General features: G+C 38.2%; 1 protein-coding gene across 2 annotated transcripts in view; it reads right to left on the reverse strand.

Moving 5' to 3' along the window:
- fbln2 (fibulin 2) overlaps positions 1–15,381 on the reverse strand; it is a 41,356-nt gene extending 25,975 nt beyond the window's left edge. For both annotated transcript variants that reach the window (XM_038281833.1, XM_038281834.1), the window contains exons 1-2: positions 15,295–15,381; positions 11,229–12,584 (exon numbers count right to left, since the gene is read on the reverse strand). In XM_038281833.1, the coding sequence (XP_038137761.1) occupies positions 11,229–12,498 (1,270 nt within the window). In that variant the 5' untranslated portion in view covers positions 12,499–12,584; positions 15,295–15,381. The remainder of the gene's footprint in view (positions 1–11,228; positions 12,585–15,294) is intronic.
- Positions 15,382–26,382: the final 11,001 nt, after the last annotated feature.

The raw sequence follows: 26,382 nt of genomic DNA on the forward strand, positions 1-26,382 counted from the left end.
ATTTTTTGAGCCAAAGTGGACATTGTTAAATCATAACAAAGCCAGAATGGAGTTTGACAAACTACATGTAGACGAGCCACAAAGCGTCTGGTAGAATGTTTTCTAGACAGATGAGACAAAAAAATCCAAACCTGCCAAGGCACATCAGCTCTTTGTTCACAGACAGAAAAATGAAGCGTATCAAGAAAAGACTACACATCCAAGAAACCTCCAAAAATGGCTAAGAGGAAAACTTTGGACAACTCTGAAGTGGCCTTCAATGAACCCTGACCTAAATCATATAGAAGATCTTTGGAAGGAGCGGAAATATGCTGTCTGGAAAAGACATCCTTCAAACCTGAGACAGCTGAAGCAGTTTGCTGATGAGGAGTGGACCAAAATACCTGCTGAGAGCTGCAGGAGTCTCACTGACAGTACAAGAATCCCTTGATTGCAATGATTGTGTTAATAGGTTGTGCAACAAAACATTAAGCTAAGGGAACCATCAATTTTGCCAAGACCTGTTTCTTGAGTTTATTGTATTAAGTATTCTGTTAAAGATCAATTACTGACTTATATCTGCTTATTTTCATAGAACTTTTTTTTTCATTTATTATTATTTTTTCAGATTAAAGATGTTGCTGTGACCGTTTACTTTTCAATCTTTGAATTTTTTTGTAATGGTGTAAGTCCTAAATTGTAATATTAACCAAGGCGGGTCCATTCCATCCTAATAATTCCTGTTGTTCAAAAATGTGTACAACTTATATTTCCAGTGGTACTGTAAGAGGTTAGTTAATAAAGAGCTTATCATTATCCAGTTTGCGGATAATACCGCAGTTATTTAGGAAATTAAAATCTGATCCATCTTCTCTTAGATGTAATAAGTGTCTGTTTAAATATAATGTCCACGTTAGAATAAAAGAAATGTGAATTAAAGACTGTTTAGCGAATGGTATACATGTTATCTCTGTTAAACAAGAAGTCAAATACCTTAATTCTCTAAAGACCAAAAGGTAAGATGCGGCTCTAATTTTACACCAATTATGCAGAAAATCAAAAATAAACTTAGCAAACTGCTGCAGAGGGATTTATCTTTAAAAGGTGGAGTACTTATTGCTAAAGCTGAAGGATTATCCTGATTTACAAATGCTGTGCTTTCCTTAAATTTACATAATGAGATTACTAAAGAGATTGACAGTAGTACTCATAATTTTATAAAAATATATAAACTGTACATATTATATAAAAAAAACGCATGAATCAGGTAGGCTTCATCTTATAGATTTCTCTACTGTAAATATCACCCTTTAAATTCATTGGGCTAAACAGTTTCTTAAGAACCAAACTTCTATCTGATGTAGTTTTTTGTGATTTTATGGGATAAATTTTAATTTAGAGTTATAAGTACAATGGGCTGAAAATGGCATATTTGCTGTTCTATGAGCCCTTTTAACCAAGCCTGGTTAAAAGCCCTAGAATGAAACGACAGGTTCTCTTCCTTTTATGGTATGCTCATGAATATTAAGATGAGCTGTGCGCTGATTGGTTAGTTTACAACAAGCGAAGCTGCTGAGCAAAGACGCGTCATAGCAACAAGCAATCACTCACTGAAACATCAAATTGTTGATATGATAGGGTGACCAGACATCCTCTTTTACCCGCACATCTCCTACTTTTCATGCCTAAAAAAATTTCCAGGGGGAATTTCAAAACTGTCCAGGATTTTGGTCAACTACAGTGCAGACTGTAGATGACTGGACAGGACCAGGCATTCGAACTGAGCCATGAGCTCCGGGGCTGGTCGGCCTGGACACGGTGGCCCGTGAGGAAGGCGGGGGGAAGCATACCGTCACCGGGTCGGGTTCGGTCGCTCCGTGCCCAGCCGCCGGGGTTCCCGGACCAGCCCCGGAGCTCGGTGTGAGTCAGCGGCCCACCACAGTTGCTGTATCATGGTGGAAGTTTAGAATTGTGAGATTTTCAGAGAAAGGAGGTGTCGATGGGTTTTGAACTTCTCTGTACGTCCATTTCACCCATTGAACTATCGTTATTGATCTATGACAATGTAAATAGGGTTGCATTCTATAACCCCCTTTCTTTTTCCTTTAAAAACACTGATAATTTCTTATGTACTCCATTTGGTCTTCCTGATTCTGCTTAGTCATCATTGGGGGAAATATACTGCCATGACCTCGGCACTAATAGCTGGATGTTGCTCTTTTCTCCTGTCTGCCTGCTTAGCTCTGCCAAGCGCTCATTGTCACTCATCAGATTCACCTGTTCCTGCTTTCTATTTAAGCCACCTGCTTCCAGCCATCTGTGCCAGATTATTCAAGCTGAGTGTGAGAGTTTTCTAACTATCTTTGAGTTTCCAATTTATTTTATTTACTTTTATTTATTTGAGTTATTTTATCTTTTTTGTGCAGCACTTTGGGAACCTTGTGTTTATTGAAATCGTGCTATATAAATAAAGTGGATTGGATTGGATTGGATCCGATTACCTGATCCTGACTAGTTTCCGTCATTGGACTTCTGAGTTTTGGTTTCCTCTGTTCTGCTCTGTTGCCTGATCTGTTTTCAGACTATTACCTGGGTTCTGGCTGTTAACGACATTGGACCTGTTTCTGACCCCGACCTGGATATCTCTTTGGCGCTTCTACGAACTTCTCACCTTCACACATGGAAACCTGTTCCTGCTTCAAATCTGCCTTTGGATTATCCCTCTTGATTCAACTATTACTCTGCATGCTCTGGCTTCTGCTCGTCGCTGCTCTGCTTCTCTCCTGGAACTCTATAAGCAGCTTCAGCTGCAAGCTACAGAGAAACAATCCCTCCAGATTTCCCTCCATCTTCTGGGTTCAGACTGAACTTAACCAGAGCATCCAGAGAGTGTGTCCCTGCTTATGAGCAGTAGCACGCTGATTCCTATAATAAATGCTTGTTTTGAAATGACCCTGGGCTTCAATTCTGGGTCCTATGTTCTAAGCCTTTGACATCTACTTTTTTCACAGGAACTTGATGAAAGCAATAAGAGAAGAAGCAGGTTTTTCCAAAAAAAACAGTTGTTTCTCCTCCATATCTTCTAGCTATTATATTCCAGATATCAATTAAAAGACTTGTTAATTCCATATAAATATTCAGTTCTCAATAAGGTTAAGGAAGCAGTATTTAAAATTCTCCATAAAATTCATCTATAGGCACTATATGGTCAAATTTAAAATAGTCAAAGCTATTAACTGCAGTTTCTGTAGTGGAACCATGTTTTCTGTCACTGCATTTAATATGCAGGTTATAGAATGAGTTCAGTAGGTTTATTAATAACCATGCTTCTGAAGGATGGGTAAAGGGCACCTTTGTAGCTCGAGTCGATAGAGGTCCCTTGTCACACATCTTAGGTCCATCTGTATAGTGCGAATTGGTAAGGGCACTTAGACCAAAGCAGAAGTATGGCATGATAGGCACTATCCATATAGTGCTGGCAGTAAGACTGGAGGTAGGAAGAGGAAGCAGGATGCTTCCTAATGATAGTTCATTTAACATAGGGACTTCCCTCTTATTCACCTCATAGGAGCTATAGGGTTGCCCTTGCGTAACAGGATGTATAGGCACAGCCCACTTCAAGGAGTTTAACAATAAAAAATTATTTCTTCACATGTAGTGCGAGACACATGCTAATGTATGCATCGTCATAGGTTTGGGGTTTTATAACATAGAGCTTCAGCTGTTTCCTACATTTGTGTAACTTCTGCTTCACCATTCTGCAAAATAATCATTGTAAAATGATGTAACTACTATAAGAAGATTTTTTTTAATCTTTTCAATAAATGTATACAATGAATGGCCGTCCTTAATGTTAAGGGATGAGAACTGACCCAAGGATCAGTTTAGTGTATTTTGTTCTACTTATACTTCTTTTGAATGAAATGCATTTCCTTGTCATACCAACTAATTCAGACCAGAGCAATGACACAGACCAGTGCAAGTGACAGTTGCGCTGTGCTTTAATTTAAAGGCTTGGAAAGAAGAAAATCTAAACTTTGTGGGTCCCTGTGGCTCTCTGATACACAGCTACAGCAACTGTACAGTTACACAAAGTCTCTTTGAACCTGTGTTAAAGTATATTAAAAGGCAGCAACATGATTATTTACCATTATTATTTCGCCTCCTTTTCATTTTCTCATGGAAGAATCAGCAACATTTTCTCCAGGTGTTCACACTAAATGGAGGATGAGGTTAGAATACATGTAGTTTAAGATGGGTTTTCTAAGGATTATGTTCTCAATGAATAGTAACTGTAAAAGAAAAAGATAAAAAAAAAAAAGATTTTTAACCACACTATGACTAACCTTGCAGGTCCTCTCTTTTGCTTTGACAGCACTTATAATTAAACCTACATCCAGCTGTGCAATAATTAAACACTCAGAATTTTTGTGCTCTAACAACAAAGATCCAGGATACAGTATGTTTTTAGGAAAGCTTTTATCTGCTCCATAGTCTGTCATTATATCCACTCATTAGACTGACACCAGCACCCGATTCTTTTCTCCATTGTGTCAATCTCCAACTCATGTCATCACTCATGCTGAAACATTGAAATAGGAAAAAAAAAACAAAAGAAAGAAAACAACTCTAAGGTGACCTATACGTCCTATACTCTAACTAAAATAACATATCTGTTGGATAATGTCTATCACCCCATTCATAAAGCTGGTCCAGAACTGGAAAGCTCCTTCAGCGACAGAGTGCTTCAGCCTAAATGCACGAGGAAGCATTGTCACAGATCTTTCCTCCCAGTAGATGTAAGACTTTATAACAATCGCTGTTCCAAACGACCTCAATATGCTGTTACATTCATACTAATTTTTGCACAGTTTCTGTCTTAGTCAGTTAAATAACATAATGCTGTCATTTTGCACATCTAATGCTGTTGCTATTCATGACATATTAATTAATCTAAAAACGTCAACAGCTGTTTATTGATTATTTATTCTCCAGATACAGAGCATTAATATTGTAAAAACACTGTATAGTACAGTACTTATTTTTTATTTATTTTGATAACTCTGTTAATTATTCTGTTATTTTTTATACACTTTCTAAGGTCAACATTGTGTGACCACTTCTGCTATAACCTTTTGTTGCTGTAACATCACAATTTCTCTATTGTGGGACAATAAAAGGATTTTTTATGGGGTGCCCCCAGGGACATAAATCAAAATTAACTTCCACATGTATTAAATTAAACTCTTCCATATTATATACTAAAAAATGTGCATAAAATAGTAAAAACATTTACCTCTCATACAGTATAACCAACTCAAAGGCTCTAATACAAAGTAGTGAGAACTGTTCATATAAACTACCAGTAATTAATATATAAATCTAAACACTCAACTTAAGACAAACTCAAATATCACAATTTTCTTCAAACATTGTTCACAAACAGGTCTAAATCAGTGAAAGTGAGCACTTCTCCTTTGCTGAGATAATCCATTCCACCTCACAGGTGTGCCATATCATGCTGATTAGACACCATCGTTAGTGCACAGGTGTGCATAGACTGCCCACAATAATGGAAAGTCTATGCTGTTGAACTGATTTCCTGAATCTGACCAGTAAGACCTGCCTAATCCCAAGGTTTATATAGTTGACTCCAAAGATTTGTCAGTGGCTGTCGCTGTGCAGTTAGCTAGTCTTTCTCGCCTCCTCTTCACCTGCAGTGAAGTCATTACCCTGCCGTCAGCTTCAGCTATAAACCAATAAAAAACTATTGATGCCTCCACCAGAATCTTGAGGTTAGTGGCTCTTTCTTTGAGTTTCCTTAAAAATCGTTAAAATCATCCCAAATCTGTCTCTCAGTCTGCAGTATGACTGTATGCCATTATCCAGAGGATTCCCTTTTAATGAATCTTTTGTATCTGGTTGAATTTTCGAAGTTTCAACCCAAGAGGGAAGCATAATCAGCACTACCATGAGGTTATTTTAAAGAACGATGTTGGGAAGCTTAACTGTAATTGAAGTCTTAAAGTAAAAAGTAGCACTCAAAACACAACAATGTAGGCTTTAGGTCATTTGCCTTGGCTATGGACATTGTCACTCTGACCTGTTCAGGTGTTCTTAAACTTAATGTGCCAGCCAACTGTGGCCAAAGTAGTACTTCTCTATTACCAAACATAAGATAACTACTATAAGCAGATATTTCAAAGACATTGTCTTTGTCTAGAACTCAAAACTACGACTACTTACCCAAAATATGTTTGGCCAAAACAATGTCATTTCAACTTGATACATGTGGTAGAAAGAAAGGAAGTAGTCTTATATACAATCAGACAGCAGATTCAGTCAAACACAGAGGCCAAATCTGCTGAAGCTTAAGTTTATTCTCCTGACCAGTAGAATCATTTGAAGAGTGACCTTGTTGATTTTAAAACAAACTGCCTACATCTGAATACATTTTCTCAAAGACAAAAAAGTACAAAGTAAAAACCTCGTTGAAAGAATTTTCTTCCTTGATCAACTTTAACAAATAAGACCAATGCATTATGGTCTGGCTGTTTACTCCCCGCCTAAACTATCGTGTCGACCTTGCACATGATCTGTGTCCTCACCTCTCGATTCTTTCTTTACTTAGCGCAAAAATGAAGTTCAGCAAAGACTGATTTTATTGGTTGTGGAGAAATGTGGCCTTTATACTTATTTTCTTCCACACAAACACATTCTGCATAATTCTTTGAAAAAAGTAATTACATCATTTTTTTTTATTGCCAAAAAACCCCCCAATTGTTCCAAATAAAATGTTTTTTTTAAAACCTCTTTACAAATTCAAGGTTTGAGTCCCCTTTGTTTAAGTGACTCAAAATTTCCATTTTGTTACTTTAATGTAATATCGTTTGGGTGGACATTTATTTCATACTTCAAGCAAAATATATTTTCCCTTTTATTCATTGTCACAACACACACTTGTCACAACTTAATATGTGAGATTTTTTTTGAACCACTTGCTTGTGTTTCCAAAGGATGCTGCAAATTTCCAGCACATACCCAAACCAAGATCAATGTTCAGCTTTTTAACATCTGCTTCCTCTGCACAGCACCACCAAAACCATTTTCCACTCATAAATCAAACCTGCTTCTCACTGCTTTACTATACCATATATTTTTCACCCACTATTTATAAGCCCGAATACATGAAACCTACAAATATTACGGATGAAATCCATCTAACTATTGATTTTATGATAGAAAAAAATGCATTTCTGTGAAAAACTGGAAGATTTCTAGTTCAAAGTCACACCTGTTGATGCCATTTTCAAGTTAGAAATTATATATCATGAGAAAATGGTGAATAATACAACTTGAGCTGAAAAAGCTGTGGCACTCTAAAGGTGGAAGGAAAAACTGAATGCTCAGATTATATGGTTTAGATCATCTAAAAGATTTTCTAACTACAGTATGAGTGCAAGAAGCAAATTAGTCTACTTTTTTTGTGGGTGTTTTTTACGGCTTGTGTTCTGTACACTAAGCTGTGTTTGTGTATGGGTTTGATTTATAAAGACCAGCAACATGGGAACTTTCAAAAGAAACGTGTTGAGGATGGGACGTAGCTAAAATTACTGCAAATTAACTGGAAGGCACACCAGATAAACCAGCTATAATCTTAAAACCAAATTTTAAAGTTGCTGTACAGTAGGGACAACCTCTTCCACAGCCACTTCTGGAATTCACCCTTCTCTTTCATCATAAAGAGAATTACACATCTACCCAACATGCAGCATGTTGTGACAGTTAGGCTGATAAAAACAAGTGGATCCTCGGTTTCTTTATACTAATCTTTTCATGATTTTTTTATGCACTACTGATGCATTTTATCCACTCTTTCAAGTCCAAAATAATATTCGATTAGCATAATAGGTACTGTTCACTAATTTCTAAAAGCAAAATGATGAATGCTTTAGATGAGGATAATACTAAGCAGATTGGGAAAGCAACAAACACGTGGGAGATGGGTAATCACACTGAGAGAGAACAGGGAGTAGTGCCTGGCAATCAAACGATAACAGTGGTCTCATTCATCACATGGGAATTATGCAGCTCTCAGGTACAGACCCCCACCCCAAAGAAATTCTAAACCAAATAGGCAGCATTACAACTCCTAAACAATCCATCCCCCCCATGTGCACATGCTGCAAAGAAAAAAGGCATGAGTCTGAGTTATAAATTCAACAAATGTTATTTCTAACTTGCACCGCACCCTACGGAAATAGAAGCTCATTTCTGTTTGGAATAAAAGGCCATCTGCCTGTTTTTTGACTTTCTCTTTTCCTGTCCAAATAATGTTGACATCCTGTGCTAATAGCATTGATAACAGACATTACTCAAGGCCTTTATCAGCTGGGTTTTTCCTGTTTGTGTTCCAACATGTCACCACAATGAAAATCTAGCTTCAGTGCGTTGCAGTGTAGTGAAGCCTAGGTGTTAACTGCAGACCAGCAAATTTCAGCTCCTCATCTCTGGAGGGAACCAACACCACTTGCAATATGGGTTAAACTCTCCGTGAAATAATTTCTTTGGCTGAACAGTTGAAGTTAATAAAGAAAAAGTGGAAAACCTTTCATGACAAGTGTCACAGAAATAAAAACTGAGGTAGTAAATGCGTGTCTTTGTTAGCTCGCAGGCACTTGTGTGTGGAAAACTTTCTGTTGGTTTTAAAGATGTGCCCTGCTTACAGTATGCATACCAGAAGGTGAAACGTGTTGAAAGACACTAAATATTTTGGCAGGTCTCAACAAAAGTGATAGTCCTGTAAAGCACTGACCGACCAGGTAAAATGACAGCTTGCACTGTTGCAATTCAAATATTTTTACTAGAGGGGGATTTGGAGTCCAAGAAATGTTGTATATGTATCATGCATCAGGCCATTATTTTTGCAAAAATACAAAAGAAATGCAAAAAAAAGCGACAGTTAATAGAGTTTGACAACAGCTATTTAAAGCATTTCACTTTAGTCAAATTATAACCACATACCCGAGTTTGTACAGGTACAATACTTCAGCACAAAGTGGCAAATTATTATGAAACAGAAGAAAAAAATAAGGTTTTTTGTTTTTTTTTACATTGTTCACCTGCAACAATGTAAAAGTTGGGGCATGCATTTATTATTTGTTCTCTATACTCTGAAACCCTTAGATAAAACAGTGCCACACTAAATACCTTTAGAGGTCAGTATTTTACTAAACAGGGTCCATTTGTGTGTTATGTCATTTCATTATAAAGTTTTAAGTCCAGCAAAAGTTCGTTATAAAACATTATCATCATCATCATCATCATGGAGATGAAGGAACACAGCAGACAGCTGTAGGAGAATATTAAGCTGAGGTGTTCTATCAGAGTTAAGTTCCCAAGCTTTGAGGATCCCACAGAGCATTGTTCAATGCACTAGATGAAAAGAATAAAGAGTGTGGAATGACGACAAAATAACAGGAAAAAGGAAGAAGAGCATTAAAGCAAAAAGTTGCCAAAAGGCCCTTGGTAACACTAGAAGACCTCCAAGGATCTGCAGCTCAAGTGGAGAAATCAGTTAAAAAGACCACTAGTCACAAATCAGATATTTATGGAAGTGTGGCCAAAAGAAGTCTTTTTTTTATAACTGAATATAAATGCACATCAGACTTTTTAGACATGCAAAACGGGCCGATCCAAAACATTTAATTCAAATTAAACTGTCACTGTAACATGACTGCTTTAGCTGTATGAACGCTTTTCATAGACACCAAAAACAGACCTTATGATATAATTTCCTTAAAGCCACATTTCACATATGGCCAGATTAGTCTTTCACATCTCATAAAGGAAACATTTTTGCCCCACCCTTTTTTACAGCAGCAGCTGAATGAGGTTTGTGGCCGATCGTTTGAGCATTGGCTTGAGCCTAAATTTAATTGGGCCAGCAGAGCACCTTGATCTTTTTTTAGCCATTATGTTTAGCTTCTGGGAATTTGGGGGGATTGTAGTTTTGCATTTATAAGCTTTAGCAAACCTACAGCTTTCTCTGCACATATTGGTTGACTTCTCATTAAGCAGATCCAGCCTTAATCACCAACTCTCTGTGGCTGTGCATATCAGCTTGGACTGTGCTAATTGTAAGTGACAAAGTATATTTTTGACAAATGCCACCTATTTTATGGCCAATTTGGTCTCAAAGCTTGGAAGCATAGCAACCTTCTTCAATTTAATAGTAACACCTTAAAATAATCCTCAGTGTTGTAAAAATCTTTTGTAATGGTCTCATAACCTTTTTTGATTGAACTTCAGGAAATAATTTTCTAATAACAATAATGATGTTTTATTTCAAAACGCTTTAATAGGAGCTGAACTCTGAGTTCAGACATGTTTAAAAACATACAACAGGTTGTTCTTCCTTTTAATTAAAAAGGTATTGCAACTATTTCCATCAAAAAAGCTTTAAAATTCAAAAACATATTAAATCTTTTAAATCTTATTTCATTAGATGATGTTGGGTTAGTTTTGCAGCTAATATTTTACGCACATTCTCAGGACATGGGGTAAAAAAAAAAAAAAAGATTTATCATGTTAAGTCTTTATTTCATAACTTTTTAAAAATAGTCCGTCTCACTTTTCTTGTGTGTGGCTTATCTTACTTTTCTGCAATAAGGGGGAGATCCAACCTTTTACGGTAACAAATGAACCTAAGTATATAAATCCATCAGTGAAGAAAAATAGCTTATGAAAAAAATTGTATTATCAGTTTTGTAACATATATAAAGTTAGAGAAAGTAATATTAGATGGTCATGAGCTTCTTGCTCACTGTGATTTCTAAACAAATAAATTGAGGAAACCAAAGCTGGTCTAATTATTTATTGTATGAGTATATTAAACATACTAAAGAAAAACATTTTGAATATTTGTAGCTATTTATTTGCAGTACAAACCTAAAAGCAAGTTTTTCTCTGTATAAATAAAAAAATGGTTTCTTCTAAATTTAGTATTTTAATGAGGGAAACAGATCAATACTATCTCTAATAGTTACTATAAACTCATTAGAGGTTTTCGCCTTGATCACTGCTAACTTTACATAGATTTTTTTTTTACAGTTTTTATTTAAAACAGACGTGCCTTATGTCTGATTATTTTGGCACTGTAATCTGCTTTCTTTTATAAAGAGGACCAATCATCGTAAGCTGTCATTGAACCACTGTTATTTAATATTTTCAGAGGACTAAGGATTTACCTGTTGCGTCTTCCTCCTCATCCAGTGAGCCGTAGTTGTCGAGGGTTTGAGGTTGTCTTTGAGGCTCCTCTCTCATCCTGACTGGAGCTCTGCTGGTGGGACTAAACAGGACTGTGGGGTAGGAACCATGTTCTTGTTTGCTAAGCTTGTGCTGCATTGATGCTGTCTCTTGTTCAGTGCGGCTGGCATAATAGGTTTCACTAAGATGCCTGGTGTGGCCTCGCTGCCTGTGTTTCTGATGACCTGTATCTCTGTGCATATTATGTCTCAGGGGCCTTTTATCGGTTCCCTGCTTTAAATTCTGGTTGTCTGTAAATTCTGCGACTGTGTCTGTGCTTGCTGTTGATGGTGAGTAACTGCTTTCAGCTCCAGTCGTGGTTGAATCCAAGCCTTGGGTCTGGTCATTCTCTCTGGTCCTTTCTGTGCTTCGAGGTTTCTCAGTTTCCTTCAGCTCATTTGCTTTGCCGTCGTGAGATGTGAAGATTGAGGAGCTGGACTCGGGGTAAGTTAAAGGAACTGTAGAAGCATCCTGTGACTGAGCCAGATTTTGAAAAGTGGAAGTTGTTGGTTCTGGCAGCATGTCGTCATAATCTGAGCCAAAACTGGGTGGGTCCTCCTTATAAAGTGGGAGAGAGTTTGCCATTGCAAACTTGGAAAACGGTTCAAGAAGGCTTGTCAGTCGAGGGTCACGTCCTCTGTTAATGTCTCTCACAGGGCTGTTATTTTCAGTGGTTGTTGCCCATGTGGGGTTATTAACAGTGCGGAGGTCACAGCCAGGGATCAGGGAGCACACTGACCTGCCCCCTTCATTTGGACAATGGCAAACCTGGCATTGGTCTAACTGAAAGGAGTGCCCTGCCTCGTACTTCTTGGCGCCATGGACACAGCCAACACGCCCACATTGTTTACATCCATCTTCAGGTTGTAAAACTTCAATACAATTCGGGGGTATGTCGGGGCAAAACATATAAAGGCAGGTTATGTTGCCTCCTCCCTGGGGACAAGAGCATTTAGTGCTTCCAGAATCCACAAAGTAGGATTCTCCCTCTGGCACTTTACCATGCTTGAAGCCTTGTAGCCCACAATCGTAGAACGAGTACCCCTCACACGTGCAACCCTTTTGTATACATTTTGGGCAACAGGCGCCATTCTCTAAAACTGATTCGATGCAATTCTGCAGGACAGGGCAGGTTACACCTGTGCAGTCTCTCTGGCTCAGAGTGATGTCCAAAGACATTATTAAAAAAAGTAAACAGAATCTTATTTGCATTTTGCTGAAAAACCACAAAAAAGGTTTTCAAACGTCTCTTCAAGCCAGAATTTCTCTTGGATGAGAAGATGTTTTCGTCGTTAAGCCTGTAAAAAATAAACAGCAATGAAGGATGTACAGACATAATTTGTTACACAGCTTGATAATAATCAGTGTCGTGTTCCAGGATTTGTGTTTAGCTAGTGTTAAAACATGTTTTGATTCATTAAAATAACCTGCCTGCTTTGATCTGATCAGCAGCCAAATGCATACTTTTCCATCCCTTCTGTTTTGATCCCCTAGGGAAGGAAGGATGTGCTTTATATTTAACTGCACATGGAAATTTGGCTGCCAGTATATTCTACCCAAGGAAAAAGTAATGACCTGACACAGTGTTAGTTGTAAATGACGAAACTTCATATTTTAATCTGTTTTTAATAAAACTACAGTGTTCACTATTTTCAGATAACAGACAACTTATCTTTTAATAATTTGTGTTGAAATTTCTTAAATTAAGTGCATTTACCCTTAATTACAGTAGGTAAATAAGATGATTTGCCAATGGACTGAGTGTTTTTACTCTTAAAATAACATTATTAGATAATATGCACTTGAAACAAGACAATGCAATTCTATCCATCCATCCATCCATTATCTGACACGCTTGTCCCAATTGGGGTTGCGAGGGGTGCTGGTTCCTATCTCCAGCTGTCAATGGGCGAGAGGTGGGGTACACCCTGGACAGGTCGCCAGTCCATCGCAGGAAAATGCAATTATTCTTATTTATTTTAAAAGTAAAATTGTCTTGTTCCATCGGCAAAGTGTCTCATTTACCTCCTCAATAAAAAAAAAGCACTTGCTTTAAGAAAAAATGAGTAATTTAGATTTCTATTTTCTGCAATAAGAGGTCCTCCAACAACTCATCCAGAAGGTTTTCAGACTTGATCAGAGGACTGGATGATGGTTATTTTAGTTTGGCAAACAGTTTCTGCGTTAATTATCCAGTATATTTGAGATCATTATCTCCTCCTGATATTATCTTCCTATGAGACCCATTAATGGCTCTTTTTCAGTTTTCCTGCAGAGGTCAGCAGGATGTTTTGAAAATGCCCTTAAAAGAGATCCTGAACTCTAAGCGTTGGGACTTTTAGAAAGCACGGGTCCACAGTAGAGGGGATAAAGTACTTTTCCACACATTTACTTTTCCACACATTTTCACTTTTGTTTAATTGATAACCGACTAGGAGAGTTAGTTGCCAAAATCACATAAGTCCAAAATGACCAATGCACATTGTTTTTTGTTTTTACTGAAAAATATCTTTAAATTGCCTTTTTATTTGATGCTTCATGACTAAAACATCATTTGATGATCAGACTGACATCTCAGTAGTTCAGAGCTGATGCATCTATAAGCCTATAGCCTGTATTGCTGAATTTACTTTGGGTCGGAAGTTCCCACGCTGTTCGCGGATATGATGTCAAGAGCATCATTGTTAAATAGATCCAATCTAGAAAACAATGAAGCATTTTATTCAAGAAGGATTTGGTGGATACTTAGAAGCAACCGGTATCCAGCTCAACTCAGAGATCAATGAAAACTCCATGTAAGGTCAAAAAAGTAAAAAAAGATGTGGAAGAAACTTGTCAAGCACAAGCGCGAGCTACGAGAATGAGCAGAAGAGAGCTGCAGTTCTGTGTTTTGGCATAACTGGCAGTATCATTAGAAACTCCATAATGCCTTTTTACATTTTTTTCTCAATGTCAGTTGATGTTACTGCACTATAAAAAAAATAGTTTGTTTGAGTTTCTAACGCTTCATCAGGTGCACCAATAAATAAAACCTTGTAACAGTTCTAATATTTCAGTAGCTACAAAAGCTATACATGCAGTGGATCAGCTTTTCGCACAAGAAGAACACAAGAGAGACAACCTGATCTGTTGAGAGCCTTAGACTTCATCCTGTTTGTTAGATATACCATCATTAAAGAAAGACCTTAAAGACTGTTGTTCTGTTAATTTGCAGTGCCATGAGAAATACAGCCAATGCAAATAAAACTGAATTTCAAGTACTTTGTTAAACCCAATGAACATGCAATAAATTAATTTTAAACGTAACTTGCTAGAAGGTCGATATGTGCCTGTTGTCTGCAAGTCATCAATTATGTTACTCTGTTCTTAGAAACTGTGCAGTTCTTATATCATCTTAAAATGGACTGCAGCATTCGGTTAAGGAATCAATGATGCCTTTGTGCAGAGGGTAAAAAATAATTTCACCAGATCCTCTTAGCAGGAATGACCTCAGCTTTAAAAACAAAGTCCAAGCACAGCCACTGTACCTGCAATATTCTGACTGACAGAGAACATGCCAACGCAAAAGGGGAAAAAAATTATATTTCTGTGTTCAACTCGAATAAAGGTGCTAAAAATCCCCAAATATATGTTTGAGTCATTGATTCACAACAACTTTAACATTATATGACCTTTATCCTGTGACATGCACGCCCATAAATAAGCGCTAAAACTGCTTAAACTCAATCCATAAGATAAATTCTCAAATATGTGATATCTTGCGAAAAGACTATCTTTTTCTCTCCTTTAGCTTTTATAAAACACGCCAAATAATTTTAGTATCCAAACTTAGGAGGTGGTATTAATGTCTGAAAGCCAGATTACATCTAGTACAGATTTCAACCCCAGGCTGCAGTCCTTTAATCCAAGAATGAACAGAACGCACCGTAAGAAGTAAGCAAGTCTACCCACATTGTTATGTGGAAATCAAATGGTATGATGATCAGAGTTATTATATGCGCTGCTTACCTTGCCTTTCTGGTCCTTCTGGGCTGCTGTGTCTCTAAAGGGAACCTGTGCGTAAAGTTTATGACTCGAATCTGACTCCGGAGGCTGGGAGCGCCTCTCCTCCGGGGGGCGGGGCTAAGAGAAACAGTTCTAACTTTTTCACGTCTTTCTTTCTGTCTTTTTTTTCAGTCATTTATCCAAGATGACAGAAGACTACATGGAAAATGTAAAAATCAGTAAATTTTTTTCAGTCGCCCTAATCCTCTTCTGTAGAATAGCCTACAAGAAAAATGAGCATTATTTATCTGGGGTCTAATGTAAAAATATGTTCCATAAATAGCCAATGATAAATATCTGTGTCGTTCTTTAGAGAAAATGGTTAGATCGTCTAGTAAACTATAAACTATATAATTTTTCTGTACAGCCAGCAGAGATTACCTTAAAAAAAAAAAAAAAAAAAAAAAAAAAAAAATATATATATATATATATATATATATATATATATACACTATATTGCCAAAAGTATTTGCTCACCTGCCTTGACTCACATATGAGCTTAAGTGACATCCCGTTCCTAATCCATAGGGTTCAATATGACGTCGGTCCACCCTTTGCAGCTAGAACAGCTTCAACTCTTCTGGGAAGGCTGTCCACAAGGTTTAGGAGTGTGTTTATGGGAATTTTTGACCATTCTTCCAGAAGCGCATTTGTGAGGTTGCACACTGATGTTGGACGAGAAGGCCTGGCTCTCAGTCTCCGCTCTAATTCATCCCAAAGGTGTTCTATCGGGTTGAGGTCAGGACTCTGTGCAGGCCAGTCAAGTTCATCCACACCAGACTCTGTCATCCATGTCTTTATGGACCTTGCTTTGTGCACTGGTGCACAGTCATGTTGGAAGAGGAAGGGGCCAGCTCCAAACTGTTCCCACAAAGTTGGGAGCATGGAATTGTCCAAAATGTCTTGGTATGCTGAAGCATTCAGAGTTCGTTTCACTGGAACTAAGGGGCCAAGCCCAGCTCCTGAAAAACAACCCCACACCATAATCCCCCCTCCACCAAACTTTACACTTGGCACAATGCAGTCAGACAAGTACCGTTCTCCTGGCAACCGCCAAACCCAGACCCGTCCATCAGATTGCCAGATGGAGAAGCGCGATTCGTCACTCCAGAGAACGCGTCTCCACTGCTCTAGAGTCCAGTGGCGGCGTGCTTTACACCACCGCATCCGACGCTTTGCATTGCACTTGGTGATGTATGGCTTGGATGCAGCTGCTCGACCATGGAAACCCATTCCATGAAGCTCTCTGCGCACTGTTCTTGAGCTAATCTGAAGGCCACATGAAGTTTGGAGGTCTGTAGTGATTGACTCTGCAGAAAGTTGGCGACCTCTTCGCACTATGCGCGTCAGCATCCGCTGACCCCGCTCCGTCAGTTTACGTGGCCTACCACTTCGTGGCTGAGTTGCTGTCGTTCCCAAACACTTCCATTTTCTTATAATACAGCTGACAGTTGACTGTGGAATATTTAGGAGCGAGGAAATTTCACGACTGGATTTGTTGCACAGGTGGCATCCTATCACAGTTCCACGCTGGAATTCACTGAGCTCCTGAGAGCGACCCATTCTTTCACAAATGTTTGTAAAAACAGTCTGCATGCCTAGGTGCTTGAATTTATACACCTGTGGCCATGGAAGTGATTGGAACACCTGATTCCAATAATTTGGATGGGTGAGCAAATACTTTTGGCAATATAGTGTATATATATATATATATATATATATATATATATATATATATATATATATATATATAGCCTATATAGCAGGGGTCACCAACAAGTGGTCCTCAAGTACCACATGGGGTGCCCTCAGCATCTTCTAAAAATATATCAACTGACCAGTGGGCTGATTTTAAAACTTTATTTTATTGTGTTACTCTTCTTTTTTCATCACTTATAGAGCATTTCACCATGTAAATCATATAGATCATATAGAGCATTTAAGCATTTATAGAGATTTACCAATGCTTTCTGGCTGATGTTTTGGTCGATTTTGAGTGTTGGTGGTGCTGTGACACTCATTGTAGCATGAAAGGGACTCTACAACACACACACGTGGTTCATTTAGTGCAGCTGATCCAAGACGACACATCGATGGGGGCTGTGGCAAGAAAGTTTGCTGTCTTTCCCCGTAGTTTGGCAGTGGGTCAGTAATGATGTGGGCTGGCATAGGGATGCACAGCCCTCTATGTGCTCGACAGAAGTAGCATGAATGCCATTAGGGACCGAGACATGAGATCCTTAGACCCTTTGTGAGACCATATGCTGTTGTGGTTTGCCCTGGGTTCCTGCTAATGCTGGACAATGCTAGACCTCATGTGGCTGGAGTGTTTCAGCAGTTCCTGCAAAATGAAGGTGTTGAAGCTATGGACTGGCCCGCCCATTCCTCAGACCTCAATCCGATTTAGCACATCTGGGAGAGCTCGATCCATTCACCATTGTCACTTTGCAACATCGACTGTCCAGGAGTTAGTGGATGCTTTAGTTCAGGTCGGGAGACCTTCGACCACTTCTTCAGGAGCACGCCCGGGCGTTGTAGGGAGGAATGAGGATATTTAATTCATTCAAATTTAGGATGTGGTATTTGAGTGTTTATTTTTATTTATTGTTTTAAACAGTGCATATATACATACCTTCACAAATTCAACTAGCTTTTTTTATTTCGTTTTTCCCAGATGTAAATACACAGTTGTGTGTTATTAGCATAAATGAGAAAGTACTGTATACAACCTTGAGGGATCCTCATGCCCAGCCTTATGGAGCCGAATGATGTTTTTCTGTTTGTTTCCAACACTGGCTAATTATGATAACAGTATGAATAGCAAAGAGGGAGCCAAGAACCTTAAGGGAACCCATCACTCAGCTAGATGAGAGCTAGAGAGGCAGACTGACTGTGAGACTACAATCTGCTCAGAATCCAGAGAGGTGGCAATAATCCTTGTGAAAAACGCCACTAGCACAAGTTTTTTTTATGATAATTACCATGGTATAATAATTTACAAAAAATTGCAATGATAAAATGTTTTCAGAGCAGGTGTTCATTTCCTATAAAAGCTGCTAGTTCAGTTTAGAATCCCATTTTTATGCAATAAAGCCTTATTGATGAAGGAAGCCTGTTGTCTGTGATCTTTGAAGCAGTAAATTAAGTTAGATTCACTCAGAAATGGCAACAAGAGCTTTCCTAAACATACTAATAAACTGAGTCTTGTTAGTACTGATGGGGTTTACATCCAACTTGATCTTAAGGGTCATTGAGCCACTTTTGAGAATATGTAATGACAAAGGCTTCCCTGGATGAATAGAATGATCAGAGAAGAGAGGCTCAAAGGGCAACATTTGGGGCCAGCGACCTCTTTGTCTCAGGGTTTTCCATTGGATGATCAATGATGGAGCTGAGTCATTGCCCCCTTTAGTGGCTCGCTTCATTTGTTTAACAGAAATGTCAGCACAGCAGCTCAAGGAGTTTATCCCTTATTCAGTGGAGTTTTCCTTTGGCTTTATGCTGCAGTTTGTCCAATGATGTTCTCTAACATTTACAGAACAGCTGAATTAAATTACACTCTGGTGGAATCTATTAAGTAATAATTGACTTTCTTAAGCAAAATTTATTTGACAATATTAGACTAAAAGAGTTTAGGGCAGATGTGCCACATATGTTAAAAATTTATGACAAAAAAAATTATTATAATTTTATGTCCAATTCGTAACTCTGAGCTACTATTTGTACTGGTCTATCAAATTAAAACTGTTAAAAATATACTAGAGATAGATTGAAAATCTTTGTGATACAGCAAAATGTAAGAAAGATTAATTAACTTTATGTTATTCATTCATACATAGAAAATTTCTTGGGTTATTTATCTTCCTGGGGTAAAATTTAAAAGTGTTCAGACTGTGTTGAGAACATTGATTATGTAACACATTTTACAGGATCACCTGCCATTATTAGTCAATTGAAATACCCTGGAATGTTCTGGCAATGATCTCCTCAGAAATTAATTGCCATGTGCCATTTCAACAACAGCCTGCTTCTAATCTAAATTCCACTCTGTCATCAGTAAGTACATTAAAATAATAAATCAGGACCCAGAACATGTGAGGTCGTCTACGTGGTTGCAGCCAGGGACTGAATGGTGTGTCGCTCCCCCCACACACAACAACTGACCCTTATGACTCCTCTGGGACTAAAAAAAGCACAGCGCTGTAAGGGCTCTCAGTGTGTGAGATAATATCATCTGACACACAGTGATGTGGCAGAGCTAATTGCACCTCACACTGTTGTAATTTCTCATTCATGCACGTTTGAATAGTGCTTTGTACCAATTATAATGGCTTAAGCCCACTGACTTTCTCCTCTATCTTCTAATTACACTTAATTTGTGTTTTCCGTGAATTAAAAAACGTAATACATGGCATTTATTACTTTTTGCTGCAGCAGAGTGAAGCCTATCTGTCTTAGCTTCTCAGACGATGTTATATCCTAATGTTCTGTTGGAGGTTTTCATTAAAATGTTTTCCACCGAGTTGGAGTGTGATGTGGTTTTCTTAATCAGCGAGGGCTGCACAATGCCAAGACTAATTCTTAATCTCATCATAAAAACAAGATTTGTAACAGAATTTCTGCAACAAGCACTTACAAGCACAATGAGCCAGAAAACCTTTTTTTTTTTTTAATCAGCCATCTAAAGGAACAAACCTCACATGTGACTGGTGTCAGTAATGTTAACCTTCTAAATTATTTTTTTTCCATTTATCACATTGCTGTGTGTCCTTATAATATGAGGTGAAAAGAGGGATGAAGTCTTCAACATAAACCAACCAGGGCAGAATCCTGAGGCACCACAGGAGGCTGCACTAAGTTAAATTAAGAACCAAATGTAAAGCTGTGAAAGCGACTCACGACCTGCATCTTGTAAAAAGCTTTTTAGGGGTTTGGTGAATGTTATAGTTTGCTATTTTCCACCTGTACACAGCAGCTTTTTGCAGGACTAAAATGTACAGAAATCAGCTCCATTATTAAGATTAATATTCAACAAAGAAATGGAAGATGTGTGAGATCAAGGTTTTAAGTGAGTGAAACACAACACAACCACAAACTGTACTTTATTCATCTGGGTTTCATGGAATAGACCAACACAAAGCAGTGTGTTACAGTAAATATGATAAATGCCTTTACTGTGTTTTTGTAACATCTCTCCTTTGAGTCATGCTGCACCATTTGCTGGAATTGTAACTGTGAGTCTTTTGATGGTAATTCCAAACCAGCTTTGCACATAATAGTCTGATATCATTGGAGATTTTTCTTTTCATATTAGCTTAAGCTTATTCAAAATGGCTGACTGCTAATTTTCAAACCTTTCAAAGAATTTTTTAAGTATATTTATGTCAGGACATTGGCCAGGCCTTTCTAACACAGTAACATGCTCTAACTAAAATTCTGTTTTCAGTTCAATTCAGTTTATTTATATAGCTTGAAATAAATAAATAAAAATGTCAATTTACAGCAGTTTACAGAAACAGTTCAATCAAATCATACAGTCAGATTGGTAAAAAGTTTATATCTAAGGAAACCCTGCTGATTGCATTGAGCCATTGATTGTGGGATTCGTTCCCCCTGGATAAGCCTTTGGGGATGATAGAAATTGACTTGCATTGTGTCCTTGACTCTTCAGCAATCCCTCACACCGGCATGCATGCCATAACAGTGGGAAGGAAAAAACTCTCTTTAACAGGAACGAGCCTCCAGCAGAACCAGGCTCAGTGTGAGCGGCCATCTGCCGAGGCTGACTGGGGTTCCAGGAGACAGAAGCAGACACACAAGAGGAATATGGAAGCACTGATCTGTAAATGCTTTCTATGATTGGTTAAAAAAAAAATATCAGTAAACTAGCTACATAGATGGCTCTGTTTAGGAAAAAAAAAAGTTGAGCAAACAAGCGCTGAATTTCTGAAATCATTCCTTTTGCTCTGGCTGTAGGTTTGGGGAAAATTTTAAGATGTGCATCATGAGAAATTTTTGGCCAGTAAGGGCTAACCCACTGAACTCTTCAACTTGGGCTGATCAGTGGGGCAGTGGGTAGTGGGTCTGCTCATTGTGGGTTCAATTCCCGGCCCGGGGTCTTTCTGCATGGAGTTTGTATGTTCTCCTTGAGCATGTGTGAGTTCTCTCCGGGTACTCCTCCCATAGTCCAAAAACATGACTGTTAATTGACCTCTCTAAATTCTCCTTAGGTGTGAGTGTGTGTGCGAATGGTTGTTTGTCTCTGTGTTGCCCTGTGATGGGCTGGCAACCTGTCCAGGGTTTACCCTGCCTCTCACCTGTAGACAGCTAGAGATAGGCACCAGCACCCCTCGCGACCCAAGTTGGGATAAAGCGTGTCAGAAAATGGATGGATGGATGGATGGATGGATGGATGGATGGAAAAACTTCAACTTGTCAACCTAATTTTGATAATTAATACAAACATTTTCAAATAAAGATTTTGTTCATTAAATGAAAGAGGCTCTCAATACCAACAGATAAAATAAGATTAAGATAGACTTTACTGTTTCTCACAGTGGAGAAATTAACTTGTCACATCGGCTCAATAGTCAAAGGAGCAAAAGTGCATGGGAAATATACAATATATATATACATATATATATATACATATATAAAACAGCTGAAGTCTCTTATTTATGTATTAGTTGTATTAGTTATTGCACATTGCATTAGATATAAACAGGTTATTGTACAGGGTATTAAATGGCGATTGCACATTAGTTATCAATGAAAAGAAAGTAATCCTCCCCTAAAATCTTAATCATGGTTGTGTCACCATTTGAGATAAGAACTGGCATCAGGTGTTTGTAAAATAAATAGTATTTCTTTCGTTTGCATCACTGTAGGGGAAGACGACCTACTTTTTGCTGAGTTGTTTTATTTCAGCCACAAAAAATGGGTTTTGGGCACTGACAGCCTTTTTAAAATACCGTATTTTCACGACTATAAGGCGCGCTTAAACGTCTTTTTTCCCCCTCAAAATGTGCGGTGCGCCCTATGGTGCGGTGCGCCCTCTGTGTGTTGTAACTGCGACTTTTGAGACCACCTCATTGAGGAGATGATGAAAGAGTGGCTGAATGTAAGGAGACCAGCTGTTTTTTTTCCACTCATCACCATTAATCTGTAACTCCATGCGTGCCCATCTCACAGCTGATGTGAAAAACATGGGGAAACAAATTAACCCTGTGCTCGCTGTTCAACCGCTCGACATCGGTGTGAACCGGACCCAGCAGGTGCAGCAGAAGCAGCGAGGAATAACGTGTCTGCTGGCTCTGTTCTTCAAGCTTTTGCAAAAGCAGGCATTATTTCTGAGGAGCCGCGCTGCACGGAAAGTGACTCTGACAGCGCAGAAGGGGAAACTGGCATGTCTGATTTAGCGCAGCTGTTTAATTCAGAAACAGAGGATGAGGACTTTGAGGGGTTTGATTAATACTTTGTAATAAATACATGAATAAAGCACAATCATACTCAGTTTTGCTCCCGCTCTATTTTTCTACCTGAAAACTTAATTCAACAGCAGGCTCTGGTCCGCGGCGCATCCGGACTCACCTCCGCAGGTGTTTTTTCATCTAAATAATCTAAATCTTTTTAAGTGAGAAAGTCCACCTGAAAATTTAATCATTGCAGTCAGTTCATCCAGATTATTATCCTGCCTATGTTTTAAGTTAATTTATGCGTCAATAAACGAAGAAGAAGGGGAAACTGGCATGTCTGATTTAGCGCAGCTGTTTAATTCAGAAACAGAGGATGAGGACTTTGAGGGGTTTGATTAATACTTTGTAATAAATACATGAATAAAGCACAATCATACTCAGTTTTGCTCCCGCTCTATTTTTCTACCTGAAAACTTAATTCAACAGCAGGCTCTGGTCCGCGGCGCATCCGGACTCACCTCCGCAGGTGTTTTTTCATCTAAATAATCTAAATCTTTTTAAGTGAGAAAGTCCACCTGAAAATTTAATCATTGCAGTCAGTTCATCCAGATTATTATCCTGCCTATGTTTTAAGTTAATTTATGCGTCAATAAACGAAGAAGAAGGGGAAACTGGCATGTCTGATTTAGCGCAGCTGTTTAATTCAGAAACAGAGGATGAGGACTTTGAGGGGTTTGATTAATACTTTGTAATAAATACATGAATAAAGCACAATCATACTCAGTTTTGCTCCCGCTCTATTTTTCTACCTGAAAACTTAATTCAACAGCAGCCTCTGGGCCGCGGCGCATCCGGACTCACCTCCGCAGGTGTTTTTTCATCTAAATAATCTAAATCTTTTTAAGTGAGAAAGTCCACCTGAAAATTTAATCATTGCAGTCAGCTCATCCAGATTATTATCCTGCCTATGTTTTAAGTTAATTTATGCGTCAATAAACGAAGAAGAAGGGGAAACTGGCATGTCGGATTTAGCGCAGCTGTTTAATTCAGAAACAGAGGATGAGGACTTTGAGGGGTTTGATTAATACTTTGTAAAAAATACATGAATAAAGCACAATCATACTCAGTTTTGCTCCCGCTCTATTTTTCTACCTGAAAACTTAATTCAACAGCAGGCTCTGGTCCGCGGCGCATCCGGACTCACCTCAGCAGGTGTTTTTTCATCTAAATAATCTAAATCTTTTTAAGTGAGAAAGTCCACTTGAAAATTTAATCATTGCAGTCAGTTCATCCAGATTATTATCCTATGTTTTAAGTTAATGTATGCGTGAATAAACGAAGAAGAAGGGGAAACTGGCATGTCGGATTTAGCGCAGCTGTTTAATTCAGAAACAGAGGATGAGGACTTTGAGGGGTTTGATTAATACTTTGTAATAAATACTTGAATAAAGCACAATCATACTCAGTTTTGCTCCCGCTCTATTTTTCTACCTGAAAACTTAATTCAACAGCAGGCTCTGGGCCGCGCATCCGGACTCACCTCGGCAGGTGTTTTTTCATCTAAATAATCTAAATCTTTTTAAGTGAGAAAGTCCACCTGAAAATTTAATCATTGCAGTCAGCTCATCCAGATTATTATCCTGCCTATGTTTTAAGTTAATTTATGCGTCAATAAATTGTATCAGAGGAGTAATCACAGCCCTGTGTCATCAGCGATGTGTCTCTCATGGCCAGCTCCCAGGTTTGAATAATACTTTGTAATAAATACACCTTGCAGCTTTATTTGCTGTGATCAGTGGGAATAAAGTAGTTTTAATATGTTTTTAAGTGGGAAAATCCACCTGAGAGGACATGTACCTGTATATAAAAAACGCGCCCTATAGTCCGGTGCGCCTTATGTGTGTGTTAAATACAGAAATGGGACACATAACTGAGAGTGCGCCTTTTAGTCCGGTGCGCCTTATGGTCGTGAAAATACGGGTAATGCTAAAAAATCTCAATTAAACTTAAGTCTCGACTTGGACTAAGCAACACACTTCATTTTTTTCAGATTGACTTGGCCATGTCCTTCCAATAATTTGCTTCCAACATACATTCTTAAGCTTAGTACTGCTGAAAGTTCTATTTCAAGATTTTAAAGGAGATCTGGTTTCTTTGTTCTATCAGTTGCTACAATTTCCCCACATCCTGAAGTAACACCTGGCAACCACACAGTCAACACCATGTTTTTTATGTTTTTCACACCGGTCCAAAGAATATTTTAACAAAAAATGTTTGAGACCAACAGGATGTTTTTCCTGGGGAATAATTTTAAACAGCCCTCTGTGTTTTTGGCAAGAGATGATTTTCATGATGGAATTCACAAATGGATGATTCTTGCCATAATTTTCTTATGATTAAATCATGATTTCTGACCATAACTGAGGTAAGTTTGGAGAATGGCTCTGAATGTTTGCTGCAATCTCAAAGAGTTAGAAATGTTGCAAAACAAATGTGAAGGTCTCTGTTTTTCATCTGATCTCGAATTCTATTTATGATATGATAACATTTTGATTTTCACCTATCTTAACCTAGTTTATGCCGGACAGGTAAGAGATTTAAGAGGAAACTAAGAGGAAAAAAAACAGCATGTTAATTGCTCTTAGGTTAAATTTGTCTAACATTAAAATTAGTTTGGTAGTCTTAATAATAATAATAATAATAATAATAATACATTTTATTTAAAATGGCGCCTTTCTGGACACTCAAGGTCACCGTACAAAAGCATAAAAAGTGTCAGAAAAAATAAAAATAATAATTATAAAGACATTTAAAAACATTTAAAAAATACAGAGGCTGTGACAGTGAAATTGATATTTTTAAAGAGAATAAGCAATCTTGAACAGATGGGTTTTGAGTTGCATTATAAAATGGAGAATTGAGTCCGTATTTCGAAGTTGGGGTGGTAGAGAGTCTTAGACATTGCATTGCAAAATGTGAAAATCAAACATATCTGTAAGCCCCATGATACTCAAGCCTTGCATGACTTGAGCTCTGTTTCTCAGATTTATGTGCGCAATTTTCAAAAGAAAGGAAAAAGATTTTAACTTTTTGAAGGAAACTTTTATAAGACAGTTTTTCTCTTTTTAGTACTTTTTTCATTAAAACACCCAGCAGAGAAAATGGAGAGGTTGGGGCCCTATGGATATCTTATCAAGGAGTTGCACAAGGGTAATAATTTGAGCCAGTCCCTCCTTCGTGCCTTCTTTCATATTTCATGGAACACTCATAATAGTTCCCACAGGCAAATGCTGATTTCACAGGATAGTAGCACCTCTTATTATACCTACTTATAGCAATTCTCTCCTGTGGCTCACACCCAGAGAACGTTTAAGCTGGGTACTTTCCAGACTATTTGAAATAGTGACCCTTCTCAAGTTTATTACATTACTGCCGAAAGCAGAGCTGTGATTGAGCACTTTGCCATTGTGTAGATGGTGAAGTAAACAAGTGCAATGGCCTGCTGCACTTGTCTCAAATTAGCAGAGTATGGTGGCCAGAGAAAACGGTCCTGAAGGAGGAATGTGAGTGATGCATGCCAGATGAGGAGATATAAGACAGGATACCAAGGCAGATGTAGGGACTCTGTATGGGGAAG

This window comes from Cyprinodon tularosa, unplaced genomic scaffold, assembly GCF_016077235.1.
Source record: "Cyprinodon tularosa strain WSP-4 unplaced genomic scaffold, ASM1607723v1 ctg176, whole genome shotgun sequence".
Classification (NCBI taxonomy): Eukaryota; Metazoa; Chordata; class Actinopteri; order Cyprinodontiformes; family Cyprinodontidae; genus Cyprinodon; species Cyprinodon tularosa.